This window comes from Cucurbita maxima, unplaced genomic scaffold, assembly GCF_002738345.1.
Source record: "Cucurbita maxima cultivar Rimu unplaced genomic scaffold, Cmax_1.0 Cma_Scf00021, whole genome shotgun sequence".
Classification (NCBI taxonomy): Eukaryota; Viridiplantae; Streptophyta; class Magnoliopsida; order Cucurbitales; family Cucurbitaceae; genus Cucurbita; species Cucurbita maxima.
In genome coordinates, this window is record NW_019272037.1 from 2,166,601 (window position 1) to 2,187,921 (window position 21,321).

Genomic DNA, 21,321 nt, shown 5'->3' on the forward strand with positions numbered 1-21,321 from the left:
TATATATATATATATATATATATATATATAAATGGACCCGATTTTCAATATTTTAAAAAATTCAATATAATTAAAAAAAAATATATCTCAACCCAACCAATTATCTTTAATCTCAAAATATTTTATTCTCAAATTTTAATATCGCAATAAAACCTTTAAATATATATTATGGATATTTGTTTAGATATAATATCTAGATAATAATTATATAATATTATATTTTAATATATTATTTTATTTTTAATATTTGATTAATTTATATTTTATTTGTAAATATTAGATGGTAGGTTGTATTTTATTTAAACCATATAATTAGAATACACATCTTCTATCTCAATTCTATTTCTCTCACTTTAATAGTCCCGTCTGAATACCTTAAAACCGTTTTTTACCTCTAAAATACCTTAAAAAAAATTAAAAATAAAAATTATGTTTTTTACCTCTAAAATACCTTAAACCGTTTTTAGGTGAGTTTTAATAAATTTTTGGATCTCGTGACTTTCTTTGGAGCATTTTGTTGGATGAAAACAAACCGGTGGAACCGGTTTATCCTGGAATCGCCGCAAACGACGGAGCTCACGGCTTTTAATCAATTGTTGCGGATACCGACACGTGGTAGAAATTATATGTATATAGTGAAAGAAAGAGTATTACTTTTATATAATGGTTTGATTTAAATGCAAAAATAAAAAAAATTCTTAAAAAGGCAAAATAGCAAATATTGATGACCGTTGGATGGCCACCGACAGACGCTGTGCACGAGGCGGATCCCACCATTAATCCTTGATTCGACGTTGTGTTCACGGTGCCTCCTAAGTCAAAGCTCGGTGATTGTAGCGTTACTCTAACTCAACATACTCCTCCTTTCCCTCTAATATTACGTCATAAATACACTTCTTATATTTCAAATATATAATATCTATATATATTTGGTCATTTAAATTCTTAATTAAGTTATAAGTTACAATTTAATAGGTTTAGTGTTACAAATATTTGATAATGCATTTTATAATTACATTAATATTTTTTTTTAATGAAAAATAATGAAATTGAAGGCAAAAATGAAGGTTGAATATTTAGAATATTATAGAAAGATAAATAGCACGTGCACATTAAATAACGTACGGTCCTTAACTCTTTTAGTTTGGGTAATTTAATGGGCCGTAAAATAATGGGCTGTAAAATAACGGGCTATTAAATAATGGGCCGAAAGGCATGTTGGGTAGCCTCAAAGCCTGTAGGGCATAGACTAAGTAAATAGACGGATTGTAATTACGATAGTTCCGACCCTCCATTATTTTGGCCGCAACGGAACGACGGCGTTCGAGATGGTAACAGAAGTTTCAGACAGAACTCGGTCGCGCGGGAAAATCAATGGCTGCGAATTCTTCAGTGGCGAGTTCAACGTCATTTTGACGATGGTGGAATAGCTGCGTTGCTGTTCCCAGTTCGCAGTTCGCAGTTCGCAGTTTGCAGCTTCTATTTGTTATCGCCTTCGGGTTTCAGTCACGTCAAGTTCCGATTGCACGAGACCGGAGTTCCAGTGTTGGGAGCTGAGTACCAGCTGCGAAGGTTTGAAGAAGTTAAGGTTTGAAGAAGTTGTATAGCATAGTGCATCGAGTTTATTGGTTCCTGTATCCTCTGCACTCTTGGCGAAGCTTGGGAGGTATGATACTGTTGTTGATAGCTAGGTTGGGTTATTCTCTGATTTATATTTCCTGTTTGTTATATTTGAGCGGAATTAGGGTTTTATTTTGCTTCACACAATTTAAGTCTCTTAATAACATGTATATGGGAGTATTTAGAGATTTACTTAATTTAATTTCTACTCGTTTTGTTCTACTTGCAGATATTAGGATATTTCATGAACTGGGTTTTCAGCATTCCATGATTTTTAGCTTCATTTTTCTGAGGAGAAGTTGTTTTTTTAGCCGAGGTTTCCATACAGGTAAGAAGTTTTTCAGTCCAAGCACCGTGGATATCATTTGTAAAGCAATTTGTGTTAATTTAAAACATAGAAGATGGAAATTCTTAGAGCAAGTATCACCAAGTCTCACGAATTCGTTGGTTTGTCGTGTTGTTCGCGAGTTTCGCACCTCTCCGCAGTTAGCTTTAGAATTCTACAATTGGGTTGAGGCAAGAGACAACATTTCACACTCATTGGAATCATGTTGTACCTTAGTTCACGTGTTAATCAATTCTAGAAATTTTGATGATGCGCTGTCTATTATGAAGAGTTTAATGCTTAAAGATGGTAAGTCGCCATTGGAGGTTCTGGGAGGGTTGATTGATAGCTATGAAATTTGTAGTTCAAATCCGGCGGTCTTTGATGCACTGGTGAGGACTTGCACTCAGTTAGGGACTGCAGAAGGTGCATACAACGTTATCAAAAAGTTGAAAGTTGAAGGTTTCTGGGTTACAATTCATGCTTGGAACAACTTCTTAAATCAGCTCTTAAAGTTGGATGAGATTGATAAGTTTTGGAATATGTATAAGGAAATGGTTGCCAGTGGTTACATTGAAAATGTGAACACTTTCAATTTGATTATATATGCCTTTTGCAAGGAATGTAAATTACTAGAAGCAATTTCTGTAGTTTATTTGATGCTGAAGATTGAAATTTGGCCTAATGTCGTTGCTTTTAATATGATCATTGATAAAGCAAGTAAAATGGGCCACATGGATCTTGCTCTAAAGCTGGCAAGGAACGCTCGGGTAATTTCAGGAGGCAGTGTATTGCTTAATATAGTTACATATAATTGTATGATTAATGGGTTCTGCAAGATAGGGAGATTAGAGTCTGCAGAAAATGTTCTTAGTGAAATGATTAAGCTGGGAGTAGATTTCAACGTGACAACATATGCCACTTTGATTGATGGATATGCTAGAAAAGGGAGTTTGGATGTGGCATTTAGGTTGTGCGAAGAAATGGTTAAAATGGGCTTGATCCCAGACACTGTTGTATATAACTCTATTGTCTACTGGCTTTACAAGGAAGGGGAATTAGAAGAAGCTTCTTTTTTAATATCTGACATGATCAATAGGCATATCTTTCCAGATGAGGTTACCTTCTCAATCCTTACAAAGGGGCTCTGTATAAATGGACATCTCGATAAAGCGCTAAGAATTCACGACCTCATTCTCGAAAGGAACCTTGTAAAAGATGCTTTTACTCATAACATTCTCATCAACTATATGTTCCAGAGCCAAAAGACAGCAGGTGCCAACCAATTGCTGAGCAGTATGATCGTTCGTGGTATCGAACCGGACATAGTTACTTACGCCACTCTGATTGATGGATGTTGCAAGGAAGGAAAAATGGAAGCTGCAATTCAGATTTATGATAAAACAGTAAAGGCAAGTGGAATATCCGACTTGGTGGTTTATAATTCTATTTTAGATGGCTTGTGCAAGCAAGGCTCAATTGATGCTGCCAAACTCTTGGTAGACAAATTACAGAAGAATGGTTTCCTCGATACAGTAACCTATAACACATTGCTACATGGATATTGCGTCAATGGGAGGATTGAGAAGGCTTTTGCATTGTTTTTAGAAATGATTAACGTGGGGAGTTTGGCTAACATAGTTACTTTCAATATAATGATCAACTTTCTGTGCGAGATGGGATTGATCCATCAAGCCAAGGAACTGATGAGAGCAATGAGTACACAGGGGATAGTTCCTGACCTTATAACATACACGACTCTCATCACCAATTTTGTTAAGAATTGTGGCTCCGAGGATGTCATTGAGTTGCATGATTATATGGTGCTTAAAGGAGCGGTTCCTGATAGGCAAACATACCAGTCTCTTGTGAGCCCTCGCCTTCAAGAACAAGGCTGAAGGGTAGCCAGTAAGCATAGCGCGATTGGGATGAATGATTCCAACGAAGAACATTCTCAAACGAACAGGAAATTTCATATTTGTTGCTCCAGAACTGTTTCAAATAACAAATGCAGGTCTTTTCTCCCTGTTGTACATCTTGTGCTTATAATTTGTTGTTGGAATAGGTAGTCACCCAGTAGTTGGATAGATCAAATGCAGATTATTACTTGTAAATTCATTACCTTTTCAGGTAGTAAAATTATATTGTGGGTCCTACTGATTCCACAATTTTTGCCTTCTTGGATTATGGTATCCAATTTCCCCAACATGATCCAACTTCCTCTGGGTGTCTGTTGTTCATAGATCTCCCCGCTGATGCTGACTTACCAATGTGAGATTTCATATCGTTTGAAGAGGAGAACGATGCATTCCTTTTAACGGTGTGGAAAGCTCTCCTTAGAAGATGTATTCTAAAACCGTGAGGCTGACGACGATACGTAACGGGCTTAAGCAACAATATCTACTAACGGTGGCTTGGGATGGTATAAATGGTATCAGAGTCAGACACCGGACGTTGTGCCAGCGAGGATGTCGGGAACCCAAAGGGGATGGATTGTGAGATCTCATTGGTTGGAGAAGGGAACAAAGTATTTTTTATAAAGGTGTGAAAACTTCTCCTTGGCAGACGCGTTTTAAAACTATAGGTTGACAACGATACGTAACCGGATAAGATGAACCATATCTGCTAGTGGTGGCTTGGGTTGTTATAAATGGTATCAGAGCTAGACACCAGGCGGTGTGCAAGCGAGAACATTGGGTCCTCAAAGGAGGTGGATTTTGAGATCCCACATCGGTTGGAGAGGGTAACAAAGCATTCTTTATAATGGTGTAGAAATCTCTCCCTTGCAGACACGTTTTAAAACTGTGAGGCTGACAGCAATAGGTAACAGGCTAAAATAGATAATATCTGCTAGCGATGGTTTGGGCTGTTACAAATGGTATCAGAGCCAGACACAGGGCAGTGTGCCAGCGAGAACGTCGGACTCTCAAAGAGGGTGGATTGTGAGATCTCACATCGATTGGAGAGGGGAATCAAACATTTTCTTATAAGGGTGTGTGAACTTTTCTTTAGCAGACGCGCGTTTTATAACTGTGAGGCTGACGATGATACGTAATAGGGGCTGTTACAAATGATATTAAAGCCAGATACTGGGCAGTGTACCAGCGAGAACGTCGGGCCCCAAAGGAGGTGGATTGTGAGATCCTACATCGGGTTGGAGGGGAAATGAAGCATTCCTTATAAGGGTATGAAAACCTCTCCCTTGCAGAGACACATTTTAAAACTGTGAGGCTGAAAACGATATGTAACGGACTAAAGCAGACGATATCTGCTAAGCTATTACATTTATTCCGAGAGTTTTACTATTTGTCATACCTTCTTTCAAGTTTAATCCCGGGATGAACATGAAAAAGACAGGCAAGATTTGGTAGAGAATATTCGCAAGAATTTGAAAAAATAGTTGAAAACTCAAAAATTAGTATCCACAATTAGGCCACTATGAGAGGTAGAAACCACGGACCCACCATTAGTATGAGAGGTAGAAACCTTGGCCATCTCAACTGTCGAAATCGTTATCCTTAAGCCTCATCCTCTCTCAGATTTCCACTCCTTTCTTGCGGACCAGAACCACCATCGCCAATGAATGAAGATAAGACCTCACTCAAACAATAACCCGACCCCTTCTTTGCACCTCCTCTTCTCCGCCAATCTTCACCTTCCTCCTCCGCTGCTACACCATGTCTAGTTCAAATCTCACTATGTTGGTGTCCTCAAAATCCACCGTCTCTGATGCCTCCTCCCTTTCATTCCGATCAGTTCTAAGCCCTTTTAAGCTCCCTTCCCACAACCCAACCTCATCCTACCCTACCCGATCATGGTCAGTTACGCCAATTCATTGTAGTCTTCGGGATCTCCGAGACCGTATCGATTCAGTGAAGAACACCCAGAAGATCACTGAAGCTATGAAGCTTGTCGCTGCTGCCAAAGTCCGCAGAGCTCAAGAAGCTGTCGTTAATGGAAGACCCTTCTCAGAAGCCTTGGTTGAGGTCCTTTACAACATCAATGAGCAACTTCAAACAGAAGACGTAGATGTTCCTTTAACCAAAGTAAGACCAGTCAAGAAAGTTGCATTAGTTGTTGTCACCGGCGACAGAGGTCTTTGCGGCGGTTTCAACAACTCCATCATTAAGAAAGCCGAAGCCAGAATCTCGGAATTGAAGGAATTGGGTCTTGAGTACACTGTCATCAGCGTTGGCAAAAAGGGTAACTCCTACTTCCTCCGCCGGCCTTACATTCCGGTCGATAAGTTCCTCGAAGGCGGCACGCTTCCGACAGCCAAAGAAGCTCAAGCCATTGCTGATGATGTCTTCTCACTCTTCATCAGTGAGGAGGTTGACAAAGTAGAGCTTTTGTACACCAAATTCGTGTCATTGGTCAAATCCGACCCTGTTATTCACACCCTTCTTCCGCTCTCGCCCAAGGGCGAGATCTGTGACATAAACGGTGTCTGTGTCGACGCCGCCGAAGATGAATTTTTCAGGTTGACAACAAAGGAAGGGAAGCTGACAGTGGAGAGGGATACGGTGCGGACAAGCACCTCAGATTTCTCCCCAATTTTGGAGTTTGAGCAAGACCCAGTTCAGATCTTGGATGCTTTATTGCCTCTGTATTTAAACAGCCAGATTTTGAGGTCACTGCAGGAGTCGCTGGCCAGTGAGCTCGCGGCTAGAATGAGCGCCATGAGCAGTGCAAGTGACAATGCTTCTGAGCTGAAGAGGACTCTGTCGACTGTGTACAACAGACAGCGCCAAGCTAAGATCACTGGAGAAATATTGGAGATTGTTGCTGGTGCTAATGCCTTGACATGATCTCTTCCTTCCCTTCCCTTCTATACTTCAACCCATGTTTCTATATCCACTCATATCATTCAATTCTGCAATTTTATCAAATATAATGCGATCTGTAAGCCTTTCATATTCGTGCGAACTTTATATTCCCTTGGAACTGTCAACTTTTTAAAGCAATTCCAGTCTCTGCTGCTTATATTCTATCTTAATTCCTTCGCTCGAACATATATTTTAACTAATCGAACTATGTTCGAGCTTTAATTTTATCGAATTCATTTTAGATGCCTCCATTTGGATTGGTTAATATATACATTTTCATATGTTTCTCTTTCACTTTTGTATATCACTGCTCATTGATATACGCCTTTATTCATAGACATTGATGGGTTAATAGACGTTTAATGCTAATCAAGCTGGTTGATGTGCGATAATAAACACCTAGACCTGTGGGGTCTAGATATTTTTCAGTGGAAGAAACTATATTTACAAGTATAAAAAAAAACCAGCTTAGTCCATGAACTCTCACTTCTACGTTCTATATATTTTTTAAATGTCTAATTGGTTTGTAAACTTTATTTTTATATATCTTTGATCCTTAAATTTTAACATATGTCTAATAAGTCTTAAACTGACTATTGGAATAGTCATTAGAAAGGAGAACAAAACACATTTTGTAAGGGTGTGGAAACCTTCCTAGAAGTATTTTAAAATCTTGAGGGGAAGTCCGAAAGGAAAAGCCTAAAGAGGACAATATTTGCTAGAGGTGAATCTGGGCCGTTACAATGGTATCAAAGTCAAACACTAGACGATGTGTCAGCCTTCTCGCTGTTCCCCGAAGGAAGTAGACATGAGGCGGTGTGCCAGTAAAGACGCTGAGCCCTGAAGGAAGTTGGATTTGGGGGTGGTCTCACATCAATTGGAGAAAAGGAACCAGTGCTAGCGAGGACACTGGGCCTGAAGGGGGTGGATTGTGATAGTGTCTCACATTGGTTGGGGAGGAGAACAGAACACCGTTTATAAAAGGGTGTGGAAACCTTCCCCTAGCATAACCTTTATAAAACTTTGAGGGAAAGTCCAAATAGGACAATATAATATCTGCATAGTGGTGAATCTGGGCCGTTACACTAATCATATTACATACCATTCATATTAATTAATTATTTTAGAAATTACGGACCTTGATATAATGTTACTTGTTTTGGGCGGTGACTTTACTTTTAAAGATTTCTAAGCTCTCGTGAATTTACTTTTAAAAGGTTTCATATTAGTGGAGATAATGTTCCTTAAACCAGACTAAAATGTGTTTTTAGGGTTGGAGTAAACATAAAATTAAAAATTCAACAACCAATTAAAATGATTTTAAAATTTTTAAAAATAGGTTAAAAAAGTGGATATATTAGACATAATTAAGAGAATAAAATCATTATTTAACCTATATATTATTTACCATTAGCATTGAAATAAGGATGAATGGTGAAGAAAAAGGAACGTAGGGTGGAAATTAAATCTCAACTGATTAGGTAAGATCATCACATGAGGGATTATGCATGCGTGTCAGTCTTAATCAGTGATTAATGATTAAGTATGTTTTGAGAGGTACGTTGACGTGGCAATTTCTGATTGCGCCTTCCCATTGGTGACCCATCACACAACCAATTAACTCAAGAACCATTTCGCACCGTTGATTAATTCCCTCTCTTTCAACGGAAAATCACAGGCTTTTACTGGACCATAATCTCGTGCTTGCTAGCTGCTTCGGATGGCTGTGAGCGTAGCCATTTCTTCTTTTGGCTGTTTATCGGCGGAGCATTGCATGGTGTGTGCTAATTGAAGCTTTCGTCCTTTTCTACGTATTGGGATCTAGTTTGTTTGTTTTAATCTCTCTTTAATTATTGTTCAATAGCGCAATTCTAGAGGGAGATTGTTCGGGAGTGCGATCTGAAGCTTGTTTGGAGGAATAATTCTGGTTTTGAGTTGAACGGAGAAGAAGAAGAAGAAGAGTAGAAACCGGAGTTTTCGTACTGTCGTCGTTTAGTTCCTTATGGAGGTGGCACTTCAAGCACAAGTGTCGGGGAGTTGGAGGAGCACGAATTTGAGTGAGGCACAAACGGGGAGTTTGAAGTTCAGACTCATTCATGGAAATAGAGCATCGTCTACTATTTCTACTTCACTGGTATTTTCGATTTTCGTTGTTGGCGCCACTGTTCTGCGTGTTTTGATTTTCTATTTCTTTGGTTGTTATGATCTTTGGTTCGAATGATATTCATTGCCGAGTTTTTATTTGTCGCTGGTTTGTTTCTTTCTTGAGTGAACTCCTTTTCATTCATCTATCCGTTATCTATCAATTTGGAGGATATGTGTCGTCTTTATGTAATCTTTGTTGAAATATACGTCGAAATGTACTGTGGAACTGATGAATTTCAATATCTCATGGGAAGAGTTCTGAAAGATGTATTACTTTTTATATTTCTGAGATTTGGAATTGAGATTGATGTACCTGAACCTGCGTTTATTGCTTTACCTTTATGGGTTCAGTCTCCCTTATGGTTCCGAGGGCATCTGGTAGCCGGGAGGTCGTTCAGAATTGTTGCCTGTGCCCGTCATTCAGGTTTTTTCAGTTGGTTTTCACGTTTATATTTCGTAGTTTAATTTCCTATGCGTAGTTTTTTATGGTTAAACTGAATCTGAACCCATGTAGATTCTTCAAGGAGAAGATCTAGGAAAATGTCAACAGCGAGACTTGAAAGCTCTGCACCAAAGGGATTCAAACCCAAAGTTCCTGTTGGAGAAAGCAGCCCTAAAAGAGATCAGAGTCGAGATGAAGAGAAACAAGGCTCTGCAACGCTAAAATCTAGTACACCCACAGAGCCCAATCAGAAAGCACTTAAATTGAAGGTAGGGGATGAGGAGGACTTAGCAGCTAAAAATAACGATGCAGAAGTTAAAGGATCTTTGACAAGTAAATCTACTTCTGTTGGTGAAAATACTGCAGCAATAGACAATGGAATGGCAGGTAGGTTAAGTGGGATAGAAAAAAGATCACTGGAGAAAGGAGAGGAGAATGAACCAGGTGAAACATTTTCAGATGTCCTAGATAACTCTGCGGACGATGAACCCCTCGAGACAGAAGTAAATTTAGCTGAGGAAGAATCTTTAAAGCATAAATTGGAGATGGAAGCAAAAGCAAAGAGACAGGAAATTGAGAGACTGGCTAAGGAAAACTTTTTCGGTGGAAATCAAGTGTTCGTTTTTCCTCCAGTTGTTAAACCTGATCAAAATATAGAATTGTTCTTTAATAGGAGTCTTTCCATTCTGAATAGAGAGCCAGATGTTTTGGTCATGGGAGCATTTAATGACTGGAATTGGAAATCTTTCACTATGAGGCTAAACAAAGCAAATCTAGATGGGGATTGGTGGTCTTGTCAGATTCATGTTCCCAAAGAGGCTTACAAGATAGACTTCGTCTTCTTTAATGGTAAAGATGTCTATGAAAATAATAATGGAAAGGATTTCTGCATATTTGTGGAAGGTGGAATGGATGCCTCTACGTTTGAAGATTTATTATTGGAGGAGAAACGTAAAGAACTGGAAAGAGTTGCAAAAGAGAGGGCTGAAAGGGAAAGACAAGAAGAAGAGACGAGGCGAATAGAAGCTGAGAAGGTTGCTAGTGAAGCTGACAGAGCCCAGGCGAAGGCAGAGACTGAAAAAATAAGAGAGATGGTAAAACAGCTTTCAAAAATGGCAGTGAAATCTGTTGATAATGTTTGGTTCATTAAACCTGCTGAGTTTAAAGGTGGAGATTCAGTCAGGTTATACTATAATAAAAAATCAGGTCCTCTGGCTCATGCAAAAGAGCTTTGGATTCATGGTGGGCGTAATAATTGGACAGATGGATTATCCATTATTGAAAGGCTTGTCTTTGCTGAGATAAAAGACGATTGTGAATGGTGGTATGCTGATGGTACGTGTAAATGTGTCTTATATTCCTTTTATATTGTGGCAGCATGTAGATCTGAGTAACTCGTGTATTTACAAAGTAGTGAAAATTGTCCAGAAAATTGTACATATGCTTAGAGCCTAGAGGACTTTTTCTCTTAAATAACCCTTTGAAGACAATTGCTTCTGATGACTGAGCAAAAATGCTAGGCCTGAAAAATGTAGAGCTCTTATTACCATCCATCTTGTTGCTTGGATTGTTTTACATGCAAGGCCTTCCGACAGCAAATAACTGATGTTTGGCTGATTAAACTTTCAAGAATAAGAAAAACCCTGTCCAATAGAAAAAATATAGAGAAAAACATCAGGTGTTCTGTGTGGCACCGCCATAATATTTCACAAGTTCTTTCCCTCCACAAAATAAAGATCCTTCGTAATAGAAATTTTTGAAAGATTTTGACGGTAGTTATCCCCAAATTATACATAATGTGATATTTAGCAACCATAATGATTTGTCTGCTTGTGGTCAAGGTTGTTAATCATTATTGGATGGGGGGAGAATGTTACCATTTTTGGTTTTCAGACTAACATATTTTCTAATGGCTCTAGAAAAATGTATGTGGGGGATTAAATGAGGCTTAAATTTATAGGTTCCTTTGGTTTAAGTGGGAAAATTTTAATCGAGTACTCTGACCTCTTTATTTGAAGGCTGATGTTAAATGTCATTTTTATAGTTAGCATTGAGTTTCATCGCATATGCACCACTCTACATTTTTGCAGTAATAGTACCTGACCGAGCCATTGTTCTGGATTGGGTTCTTGCTGATGGACCACCAAAAAAGGCAAATATTTATGATAACAACAAACATCTTGATTTCCATGCCATTGTTCCAAAAGTCATTTCTGAGGAGCTTTACTGGGCTGAGGAAGAACATCAGATTTATAGGAAACTTCAGGAAGAGAGAAGATTAAGGGAGGAGGCTGCTCGTGCCAAGGTCGATTCACCAAAAATTTACAGTTGACTCAATATTTAATTTCCTTTTAATTGAAAGTAACAATTCTACACAGATATCTTTACAGAATACCGAAATTTTTAGGTTTTCATATATCTTGGCTCAATGCAGATGATATCAAGTATCCTGAATTGCTGCCTAATTGCTTTATTTGTTTTCTTTCTTTATTCAGTTATTCTGTAACCTAGTCTAATTGTTTGTCTGAAAAGGTACTTGGGATATTCGTGTTTTGCCTGAGGGCTTAACTATCCAACCTTTTTTTATCGGTCCCTTCTTTTGAGTACACCAAATGTGGTGGTGGCTTGCTATCACTAAGGTTTTCTTATGGAATCTTTGGTTCGTGCAGAATGGGAGGATTTTTAGGACTCCAGTTTTTCTGAATCAATTTTTTTCATGCTTTATGTTGTTTTAAATGTAAACAATTCTTTATAGACTAGTCTTTCTACTTTAATTTTCAATTTCAAAGCTTTACTGTAATACACATTTTGGTGTTCTGGGAGTCCTTGACCTCCCTTTAGTTCATCTATCAATGAAAGTGTCTCTTGTAAAAAGAAATCAAATTTTATTGTCTCTACTAATTTGTACGTCTCTTTGTTATAGGCTGAAAAAACTGCCCGTATGAAATCTGAGACAAAGGAAAGAACCTTGAAAAACTTTTTGTTGTCACAGAAGCACATAGTGTTTACTGATCCTCTTGAGGTTCAAGCAGGAAGCACAGTGACAGTCTTTTACAATCCTACCAATACCCCTCTGAATGGAAAACCCGAAGTATGGTTCAGAGGTTCATTTAATCGTTGGTCCCACCGTAAGGGTCCATTGCCACCACAAAAAATGTTGCCTGCAGATGGTGGCAGCCATGTGAAAGCCACTGGTGAGACTCCATTTCTAAAACCTTTTAATCATTTGGTAGATTAATGGCGTCCTTAATGTTTTCTAACCTGCCATTTCTGCTGCAATTTTGATGCAAAATTCTCTCTTTACTCTCTCTATTTGCCCTTTAGGATATGCTTGTTTATGTTGTTTTTATTTGTTTCTGCAGTTAAGGTTCCGTTGGACGCATATATGATGGATTTTGTATTTTCTGAATTGGAAGATGGTGGGATATTTGACAATAAGAATGGCATGGATTACCATATACCTGTGACGGGTGGAATAATTAAGGAGCCACCATTGCACATTGTGCATATAGCTGTAGAAATGGCCCCTATTGCAAAGGTATTTCATTTCGAGTTGATTTATTATTACTATTTTTCGATGAAAAATAAGATCTTTTTATTAGAGAACATGAAAGAATATATCAGGACGTATAAAAAGCTAGCCCAACAAAAGGAGCTTAAAGAAGGCAGGGTGTCCAATCCAAAATAAGAAGCTCTAGATAATAACTACAATTCATTGTACTCTTTGTTCTTTTAAGATTAACTAAGTAGGACTATTTTCGCAATTCACGAACTATAGTGTTGGAACACTGCTAAAATAGTTGGTTTAAAAAGCTATTTTGTGTTTAGAAAATAAATAAGAAAGAAAGAAAAAAGCTATTTTGTGAACTATTTTCTTTACTAGCCTTTTGATGAGGAATTCCAAAGATTCGCCTGTTAATCTCTAGATCCTAGAACTGAATCGAATAATGTGGTACCAAAGATGCCTTGATACCAAAAGATACGACAATACTGGTGATATGGTTAGGGTGATCCTTTAGTTTTATTAACCCTTCTCATATGAAATTCTTGGAATTTGATCTAACAACTTTGTTGAATAACCAGACCTTTTGATCTAAATTATCCAAGAACCCAAAAAACGATAAGAAATCAACCCAAGGAAAAATTTAGGAACGGATTACCTTGTTTATCAAGATTAAGAGTAAAGAAACCTCGTTTCTAAATTCGTGATTCGAATCACTTTACAAGATAGTTTGATCAATACTACTTAAAGGACTCTAGCATGCAATCTAAACACAAGAAATGCAAAGGAACAAGCTCATGGCTTAAGAAGCATAACATGCAAACTTCATTTTAATATCTAAAATCTTTTTACTAAATCAACAACATGAACGACTATTTATACCATTGAAAATAAACCTTAAAGTAACATATGGTCAATTGAAAGGTTGTAACTTTCATGGTCATCAATACCATAATGGGTACTAGCTAATTGTAACTTATAATGTTAAAGATAATTCTCTAAAACTTAAAAAATACAATAAAACCTCTTTAATCCAAATATCATGTATGGATCTTGTCATCCACCATGAAATCTTTGTGACATAAGACACTTTATTTCGTATCACTTTCTGACTCAAACACTAGCACCTTCAAATCAATTCACATCAATGTAAAGGAGTAGGTTAGATAGAAGTTGTCTTAAGATTGAAGCTTTTGAGACAATAAAAACAAGTTCCTTAATTTAGATTTGAACACTAGACAAGATAAGATGGTCAATCCTACTTGAATCTGTCTTACTTATAGAATATTGTGGTGGTAATATGTTTTCCCACTTTTGTTAATGCAGATATTATAAGATAGTAGTACTCATACATTTGTATCTCTTTATTTACTTTGCTATCCAGGTTGGAGGTCTTGGTGATGTTGTGACTAGTTTATCCCGTGCCATTCAAGATTTGAACCATAATGTTGACATTGTTCTTCCTAAATATGACTGTCTGAACCTCAGCAATGTAAGTTTTATTTCCAATTAGTTCGTAAATCTTCCTACATTTTAATCTTTTTATTATTGAATATATATATATATATATATATATATATATATATATACATATCACGAGCTTGTCTCATTTTCTCACTTTTTTACCGTTCATAGAATACACATTCCATGAAAACCTTGAAATATTTGCGACCTGCTTGGTTTCATTGTAATGATTTCAGCAAAAGATGTTTGCTAAGAATATTTAGTGATGTATTGCGCGACGATCCCCATGTGTTAGTGTGCCAGATTGATCAATTTTTTGCCTAAACAGAGCTTTTCGTAGTTCCTCCCTTTTACTATATCCTCAGGCTCACGGTCTCCAAAAGATGCACATTATGAATGTTGATTGTCTTGAAACATTGTAAATGCTTTTTCACAATGGATCTTTCTTCTTGTTTTCCTTGCTCTCAGTATTTACACGTTGACAGTTTGACAAAAAGAAAAAAAAAAAATCATGATGTAGGTGGAAAATTTTCACCACCGACAAAATTATTTCTGGGGCGGAACGGAAATAAAAGTCTGGTTCGGAAAAGTGGAAGGGCTCTCTGTTTACTTTTTGGAGCCTCAAAATGGGTAAATCTTATAACTATGTCTTTTAAATATTTAGGTTTTCATGATATGATGTGATCTAGAATAGGTGTATTATTGGATTTTATTTCTTCCTTGGCTTTTGGTTGCTAAAGGAGAGGAATATCCACTTGTGACTGTTGCATTTTTTTTTCTTTCTATATATTGATTCTCAATTCTTATCTCGTCAGAAAGATTGATTGATAAGGTCCAGTTCCGTCGCGCATGCAACTCCTTGTAGTATTGTGCCTCAGAAACTATTCGTTGGAAGGATATTCTGGCGACACCCTCGAGGCTTACTTGTTTGACAACCCCCTTCGGCTTCTATTTCTCTCTTATTTCGTTTGATTTTTCCCCTAACAAAATCCTTCTATTTTCTTATGAAGTATGAGAACGTATATCTGTTTCCTTTGTTGGCATCTTTATGCTTGCACTTGATCTTCATCTTTATAGGATCACTTCAAATAAATATCTAATATATTTATATCCACTTCTTAGATTGTTTTGGTCAGGTTGTATATATGGTTGTGCAAATGATGGGGAGAGGTTTGCTTTCTTTTGTAATGCTGCTCTTGAATTCTTACTCCAAGGAGGATTTCATCCTGTAAGTATCACTTAACTAATACTAATTGGTAGTGGTTTTATTATGTAAGTTTCTCTAACCTGTTCTGTATTATTCGTGAATGGAGCAAAAAATCTACAAAAAAAAAAAGAAAAAAAAAAAGGGTGTGTATCCATGATGTTCACAAAAAAAAAAAAAAAAATCTTTCCAATGTACAATGAGGGAGGTATAACTATAGGAAGCAAAAGTATTAGACAATTTACACCAAGATATAGCGTGGTAAACAACATTTTCAAAGAGCTTTGTATAAGTTTGTGTTCTCCGTGAATACTCTTGAATTTCTTTCTTTCCTTATATTCCATAATGATATTTTTCCATAGCAAGACTTTTACATTCTTGAAGGGTTCGTACGTTAACCATGTCCAATAAATCCCTCACCTCCCTAGAAAAAGCGAGATGTCATCTGAATATATTGAGAATCCTTGTTAAGAAATTTTGAGCTATGTATTGTATAAATTAGTGGCTTTATGATATGTTATCCTTCTTGCCTAATGGGCACCATCTTGGAAATAGAGTCATGTAAGTCTCTCTCTCTATTATTATAGTTTACTTTTATTAATCTTCTTTGTATTGAAATCAAATCAGTCCCTTCGCAGTACTTTTTCTTCCTTGAATCCTGCAATTTTAGAGGCATTCCTTTGCTGACGTGATATACCATTTACATGTTAGTTTGTGTTTGTATGAAAAAGAAGGTAAGTTGAAAAAGCAACTTTTCTTTATTTTATTTGAAAAAGAGCCGTATGAGAGACTACTTAGGCAATTAGATCTTAGATGGTTATTTTAATTCTCCCTCTATACATGTGTATCATGACGACAAATGGTTACATTCTTAATTATATTTTGTCTTCGGCAGGATATTATCCATTGCCATGATTGGTCTAGTGCACCAGTTGCTTGGTTATTCAAGGAACAATACATGCACTATGGCCTTACTAAAGCGCGGGTTGTCTTCACTATTCACAATTTAGAGTTCGGAGCGCAGCTTATTGGGAAAGCAATGTTGTTCTCGGACAAGGCTACAACTGTTAGTAATTTCTCATTATTAAGCAATAACTAGCTTGACCATGCATAATTTTCGATGCATTATTTCTGGATATTGATTACTTTCTGATTCTTACTAGTTGTGCTGGCCTATCAGTCCTTTTAGTGTAGAATTCATTGTTCTCTGATGTTTTAAAATTTAACTGAATTTCTTTCTTTCAAGAAGTTACGCACGCATGATATCTTTGAAAATATTTTATCCTGGTTCAATATCTTCAATTCTTAACAAGAGATTGAATATTTCTCGATCATTTCATGTGCCAAGAGTCAAATGTTTCTTGATTGGCTCTCAGTCAATCTAGATGTTAATAGTATTTTTGATACCTTGAACTAATATAATATAATATCGCCATTATGTTTACTTAATTGATCGGAATGTTAATAAAAGGAGATGAGATAGAAAGCCTAAGTTGTGGTCATATTTGATTGTGGCCTTCTCTGTGATTGATTTGTAGTTTTTCCTTCATTATCATTCAATTTTTTTTTGTGTGTGTATATGCAGGTGTCTCCTACATACTCAAAGGAGGTCGCGGGAAACCCTGTCATTGCTCCCCATCTCTACAAGTTTCATGGCATTGTGAATGGAATTGACCCTGACATATGGGACCCATATAATGACAAGTTTATTCCTGTAAGCGTGTATAGATTCTCTTGGTCCCTTGCTTTTCTTCTTTTGCAACTATTTTTAGCACCCTTCTCAATAAAAGTTATTTAAGTTAATGCAACTAATCAAATTTCCTAAAAGTCGATGTATTCAAGTGCAAAAATGCCAGAGTAAAGTATTGCCTCTCCACAAATTTACTCCAAAAAATCTCTTATATGGATAGATTTTCACTTTTTACCCATTGGTAGAAGTTTATATGTTTACCTCTTATTTTGCTGTTTTTTCTCAAAGAGAAATTTAGTACTGGAATTATGGCTATTGAAATAATCTGTTATTAACCTGATTTAACTGCCTTTTACTTTGGAACTGTATTATTAATGAAGTTTATTCTGATGTCGATTTATATGAACTTTCCAGGTATCTTACACTTCCGAGAATGTTGTTGAGGGAAAAAGGGCTGCTAAGGAAGCATTACAACAGAGACTTGGCCTAAGTAGGTCTGATCTTCCTTTAGTAGGAATTATCACTCGTCTAACTCATCAAAAGGGTATCCATCTGATCAAGCATGCTATCTGGCGAGCTCTAGATCGGGGTGGACAGGTTTATCTTCTCATGTTGCTTCCTTGTTTTTTCTTGGAACTACAGTATGGTTCCTTTTTAGTCTTACAGCTAACATTTGATTTTTGTTCTAATGTCAAGCCTGCTTTACTAAGAAATGTGATTAAATTGGGATTAGGTCCTAGATGTTGTTGCTAATGAGTTGTGGTATTGCAGGTCGTGTTGCTTGGTTCAGCTCCTGATCCACGCATTCAAAATGATTTTGTGAATTTAGCGAATCAGTTGCACTCATCTTATGCAGACCGAGCTTGCCTTTATTTGACTTATGATGAGCCTCTTTCGCACTTGGTATGTTGATGCAGAACTCAATTCAGTAGTTGTTCCGATTTAGTTATTAACCCATCTATTCAATAATTGCAGATTTATGCTGGTGCGGATATGATACTGGTCCCTTCAATTTTTGAGCCATGTGGTTTAACTCAGCTCACCGCAATGAGATATGGTTCCGTTCCTGTTGTTCGAAAAACTGGAGGTTTGGGCAACATTTTTCTCTTGTAAAGAGTGACATATTCCCTTTTTAGCTACCTATTTCTTGCTGATAGGGTTTCTAGGACCAATAGTTTCTCTTTAACTTAAATTTGCAACATCTGCATTTAAAGTTGTTATGCAATAATGGAAAGAAAACCATATATATTATAATGAGACCCCAAGGGGTGGCCTGATTAGCTCACATCTGTGATCTTTCATTAACACCTTTCTAGAGGTAGCATGCTCGAATCTTAGTTGAAGCTTAATGCAGGAGAAAAAAGAAAAAAAAAGTTTTCCTTTCTTCTAAAAAATTATGAATAGCTCAAATAAAATGCCAGTGATGGGAATGGGTCATAAAGTGTGAGATCCCACATTTGTTAGGAAGGAGAACGAAGCATTCTTTATAAAGGTGTAGAAACCTCTCCCTAACAGATCCGTTTTAAAAACCTTGAGGCAAAGCTCGAAAGGAAAAGTCCAAAGAAGACAATATTTGCTAATAATGGACTTGGTAAATAATCTAAAAGCTGAAAATGTAAAACCATTACCATTTTTGAAACCTAGTAAAAAAAAAAAAAGGCATTTTTCGTTTCAACAACTCAACTAATTATACGCTAAAATCTCTATTATTATTTGTAGGACTTCATGACACAGTGTTTGATGTCGATCATGATAAAGAAAGAGCACAATCAGCAGGCCTTGAACCAAATGGGTTCAATTTTGAAGGAGCAGATCCATCTGGTGTTGATTATGCTCTTAATAGGTAATTTAACACGCATAATCTGATGAGCAAGTTTTATAATTCATTACAAGTTTTCTTCCGTTCATATGTTTTCTTCATACCGGCTGTCCGGGTATCCCAAGACAAAGTGAACAAAAGTGACAAACTCTACTACTCTACTCGCTGATGATTGATTACTATAAGTTCTCTTCGTTTTGTTTATCTGGTTAGACGAACATGGGACAAAGGTTGAGAGCGATGGGTACCACCACCACCATTCTCCTCCCATTTAAATGATCATATACATGTTACAGTAATTTCTATTCAAGAAAGTTCGTTTTTCATTTCAGAGCAATCTCTTCATGGTATAACGATCGAAGTTGGTTCCATTCATTGTGCAAGAGAGTGATGGAGCAAGACTGGTCTTGGAATCGGCCTGCTCTCGACTACTTGGAGCTTTATCATGCAGCACGAAAATGAAAAACCAGATGAACAATTGAAGAAGGGAGCAATGTCAGGGCCAATCTGCCTCAAACTCAACGTAATGTACAGGTTTAGTTATAATTCTGGCTTTCATCCCTCGTATTTAAAAGATACCTCTTTATCACGTAGTGACTTGACTGCCTTTATTATAGACCAAGGACTCATTTTTTCTGTACATTGAGAACACATTTCAGCTTTGACATAAATGCCATCGCTTTAGTGAGCAGCAATATGTTCTGAAGTCCTTAAAAAAAGAAAGAAAAAATGGAATCTAATAATAGGATTAAGTGGTTTATGCAGAGTCACTTATTCACCACTGAAATTGTTCATTATTTTTTTGGTATTTATTATTATAGTTTTGATGGTTGAAGTTGCTTCTGCTAGGACAGCCATTCAGGTGGTAGATGGTGGTAGAAATGATAGTTTTAATACTGCCTGTGGGGTTGTCAACTGTCATAAACCAAAACTTTTTGGAAGATAGCAATTGGTTTTGATATCTATGCCCCATTTAATGCTCTTTATCTCAAAGATGAGAATAGTTCAAAAGATTTTGGGTGAAAAAGGTAATAAGGGAAGTGGGATTTGGTGATCTCAGATCATCTAAAATTCTAAGCAAGGCCATTTTTTTGGGTTGAAATCCTTTTATAGTTTGAATAGGAGATAGGATAAAGATTAGTAAATTAATACCATTTGGTCTTGATGTGGCTGCCTTAATCTTTGTATGAAAACAAAATTATCTATCAATATCATTAGCAAAAAAGTGATAAAAAAGTAATTTTAGATAAATTAGATTATAAGCTTTATTTTTTAAGACAAGAAACTAAATGATTATCAAGCAGGACGTAAATTACATCTAGATCTGTAGGGACTGGTGGGTAGTGGAAACGAGTTTTCATTTTTCCTTTTATCGAGGGAGAGACATTGATTATAGTTGCTCTTTTGTGCAATCCTAGCTCACTAGCTCTAATTACCAATGCTTATCGTACCTACAAAATTCAATTATTGACTTTAGATAAGGCCATATTTCGGATAATATACAAATTTTATGTCAAGCTAAATCTTATCTCAATCCCATTTATTAACCTATTTCTTGTTAGTAATCATAATTCCCCACAATGGTATGATAGTCTACTTTGAACATAAACTCTCGTGACTATACTTTTTGTTTCTCTAAAAAGCTTCGTACCAATACAGAGAGATAATTAATCATTTAGTCCGTGTATTTTATTATTTATAATGATTTAATCTCTATTTTGCGTGAAATCAGGGACCGAAAATCCACGAAAGGTTTGATTGGTGGGCAAAAAGGTTAGCACATTGTGGCTTCAACTTGCAATTTGCCATAGCCCCAGCGGTGGGTTTCCCGTTTGGGAGATTTCCTTTTCAACCTCCTCTCTTATCCTCACTCATACAAAGAACAAAAAGCCAATGCATTTGCCCTCTTTTTACTTCATCAGCCAATCAATTTGGATGCTTTGATAAACTTTTGAAAGGAAAAAAAAAAAAAAAAAAAAAAAGCACTAAATTTTTATTGTTTGGTAAGTAGTGGAGAGATTAGATGGAATATAATCATAACTATAATCTTTTTAATTAATTTATTAAATTACAAGTTGACCCTCAACTTTCTATTTTAAAATAGTTTAAATGCATCTTTAGCTTTCATGCCTTGTTTATTAACTACAATTTAAAGTTTTAATCTTCTCACAATTCTAATTAGATGATTTCTTTTAATAAAAAAAATTAAGTATAAAGATTTAAAAAGTTTTAAGTTTTTACTTTCAAAACTTTTTAAAAAGTAAGCACAGTTAATCTGAAAAAA

General features: G+C 36.5%; 3 protein-coding genes across 3 annotated transcripts; all 3 read left to right on the forward strand.

Annotated features, from left to right (window-relative positions):
• Positions 1-1,326: 1,326 nt before the first annotated feature.
• On the forward strand, positions 1,327-4,106 carry LOC111495429 (pentatricopeptide repeat-containing protein At1g11710, mitochondrial). Its single transcript, XM_023145472.1, has 2 exons — positions 1,327-1,666; positions 1,850-4,106. The coding sequence occupies exon 2, from the start codon at positions 1,888-1,890 to the stop codon at positions 3,841-3,843; it is 1,956 nt and encodes a 651-aa protein (XP_023001240.1). The 5' UTR covers positions 1,327-1,666; positions 1,850-1,887; the 3' UTR covers positions 3,844-4,106.
• Positions 4,107-5,425: 1,319 nt separating this feature from the next.
• Positions 5,426-6,937, forward strand: LOC111495459 (ATP synthase gamma chain, chloroplastic). Its single transcript, XM_023145515.1, has one exon. It carries the CDS (start codon positions 5,623-5,625, stop codon positions 6,751-6,753), a length of 1,131 nt encoding a protein of 376 aa, XP_023001283.1. The 5' UTR covers positions 5,426-5,622; the 3' UTR covers positions 6,754-6,937.
• Positions 6,938-8,422: 1,485 nt separating this feature from the next.
• On the forward strand, positions 8,423-19,801 carry LOC111495411 (starch synthase 3, chloroplastic/amyloplastic-like). The gene is made up of 17 exons (XM_023145441.1): positions 8,423-8,548; positions 8,636-8,905; positions 9,268-9,340; positions 9,431-10,693; positions 11,449-11,663; positions 12,282-12,552; positions 12,721-12,896; positions 14,245-14,352; positions 14,845-14,954; positions 15,447-15,552; positions 16,424-16,594; positions 17,114-17,242; positions 17,633-17,815; positions 17,990-18,121; positions 18,194-18,305; positions 18,938-19,061; positions 19,370-19,801. Exons 2-17 carry the CDS (start codon positions 8,774-8,776, stop codon positions 19,497-19,499), a joined length of 3,435 nt encoding a protein of 1,144 aa, XP_023001209.1. The 5' UTR covers positions 8,423-8,548; positions 8,636-8,773; the 3' UTR covers positions 19,500-19,801.
• The last annotated feature ends 1,520 nt before the right edge of the window (positions 19,802-21,321 follow it).

Excerpts from the sequence above, each read along its gene's own strand:
- LOC111495411 (XM_023145441.1), top strand. The coding sequence starts at position 8,774 with ATGGAGGTGGCACTTCAAGCACAAGTGTCGGGGAGTTGGAGGAGCACG. Across the intron at positions 10,694-11,448 it reads TGAATGGTGGTATGCTGATG|TAATAGTACCTGACCGAGCC; the intron begins GTACGTGTAAAT and ends ACATTTTTGCAG. Across the intron at positions 11,664-12,281 it reads AGGAGGCTGCTCGTGCCAAG|GCTGAAAAAACTGCCCGTAT; the intron begins GTCGATTCACCA and ends TCTTTGTTATAG.
- LOC111495429 (XM_023145472.1), top strand. The coding sequence starts at position 1,888 with ATGATTTTTAGCTTCATTTTTCTGAGGAGAAGTTGTTTTTTTAGCCGA.
- LOC111495459 (XM_023145515.1), top strand. The coding sequence starts at position 5,623 with ATGTCTAGTTCAAATCTCACTATGTTGGTGTCCTCAAAATCCACCGTC.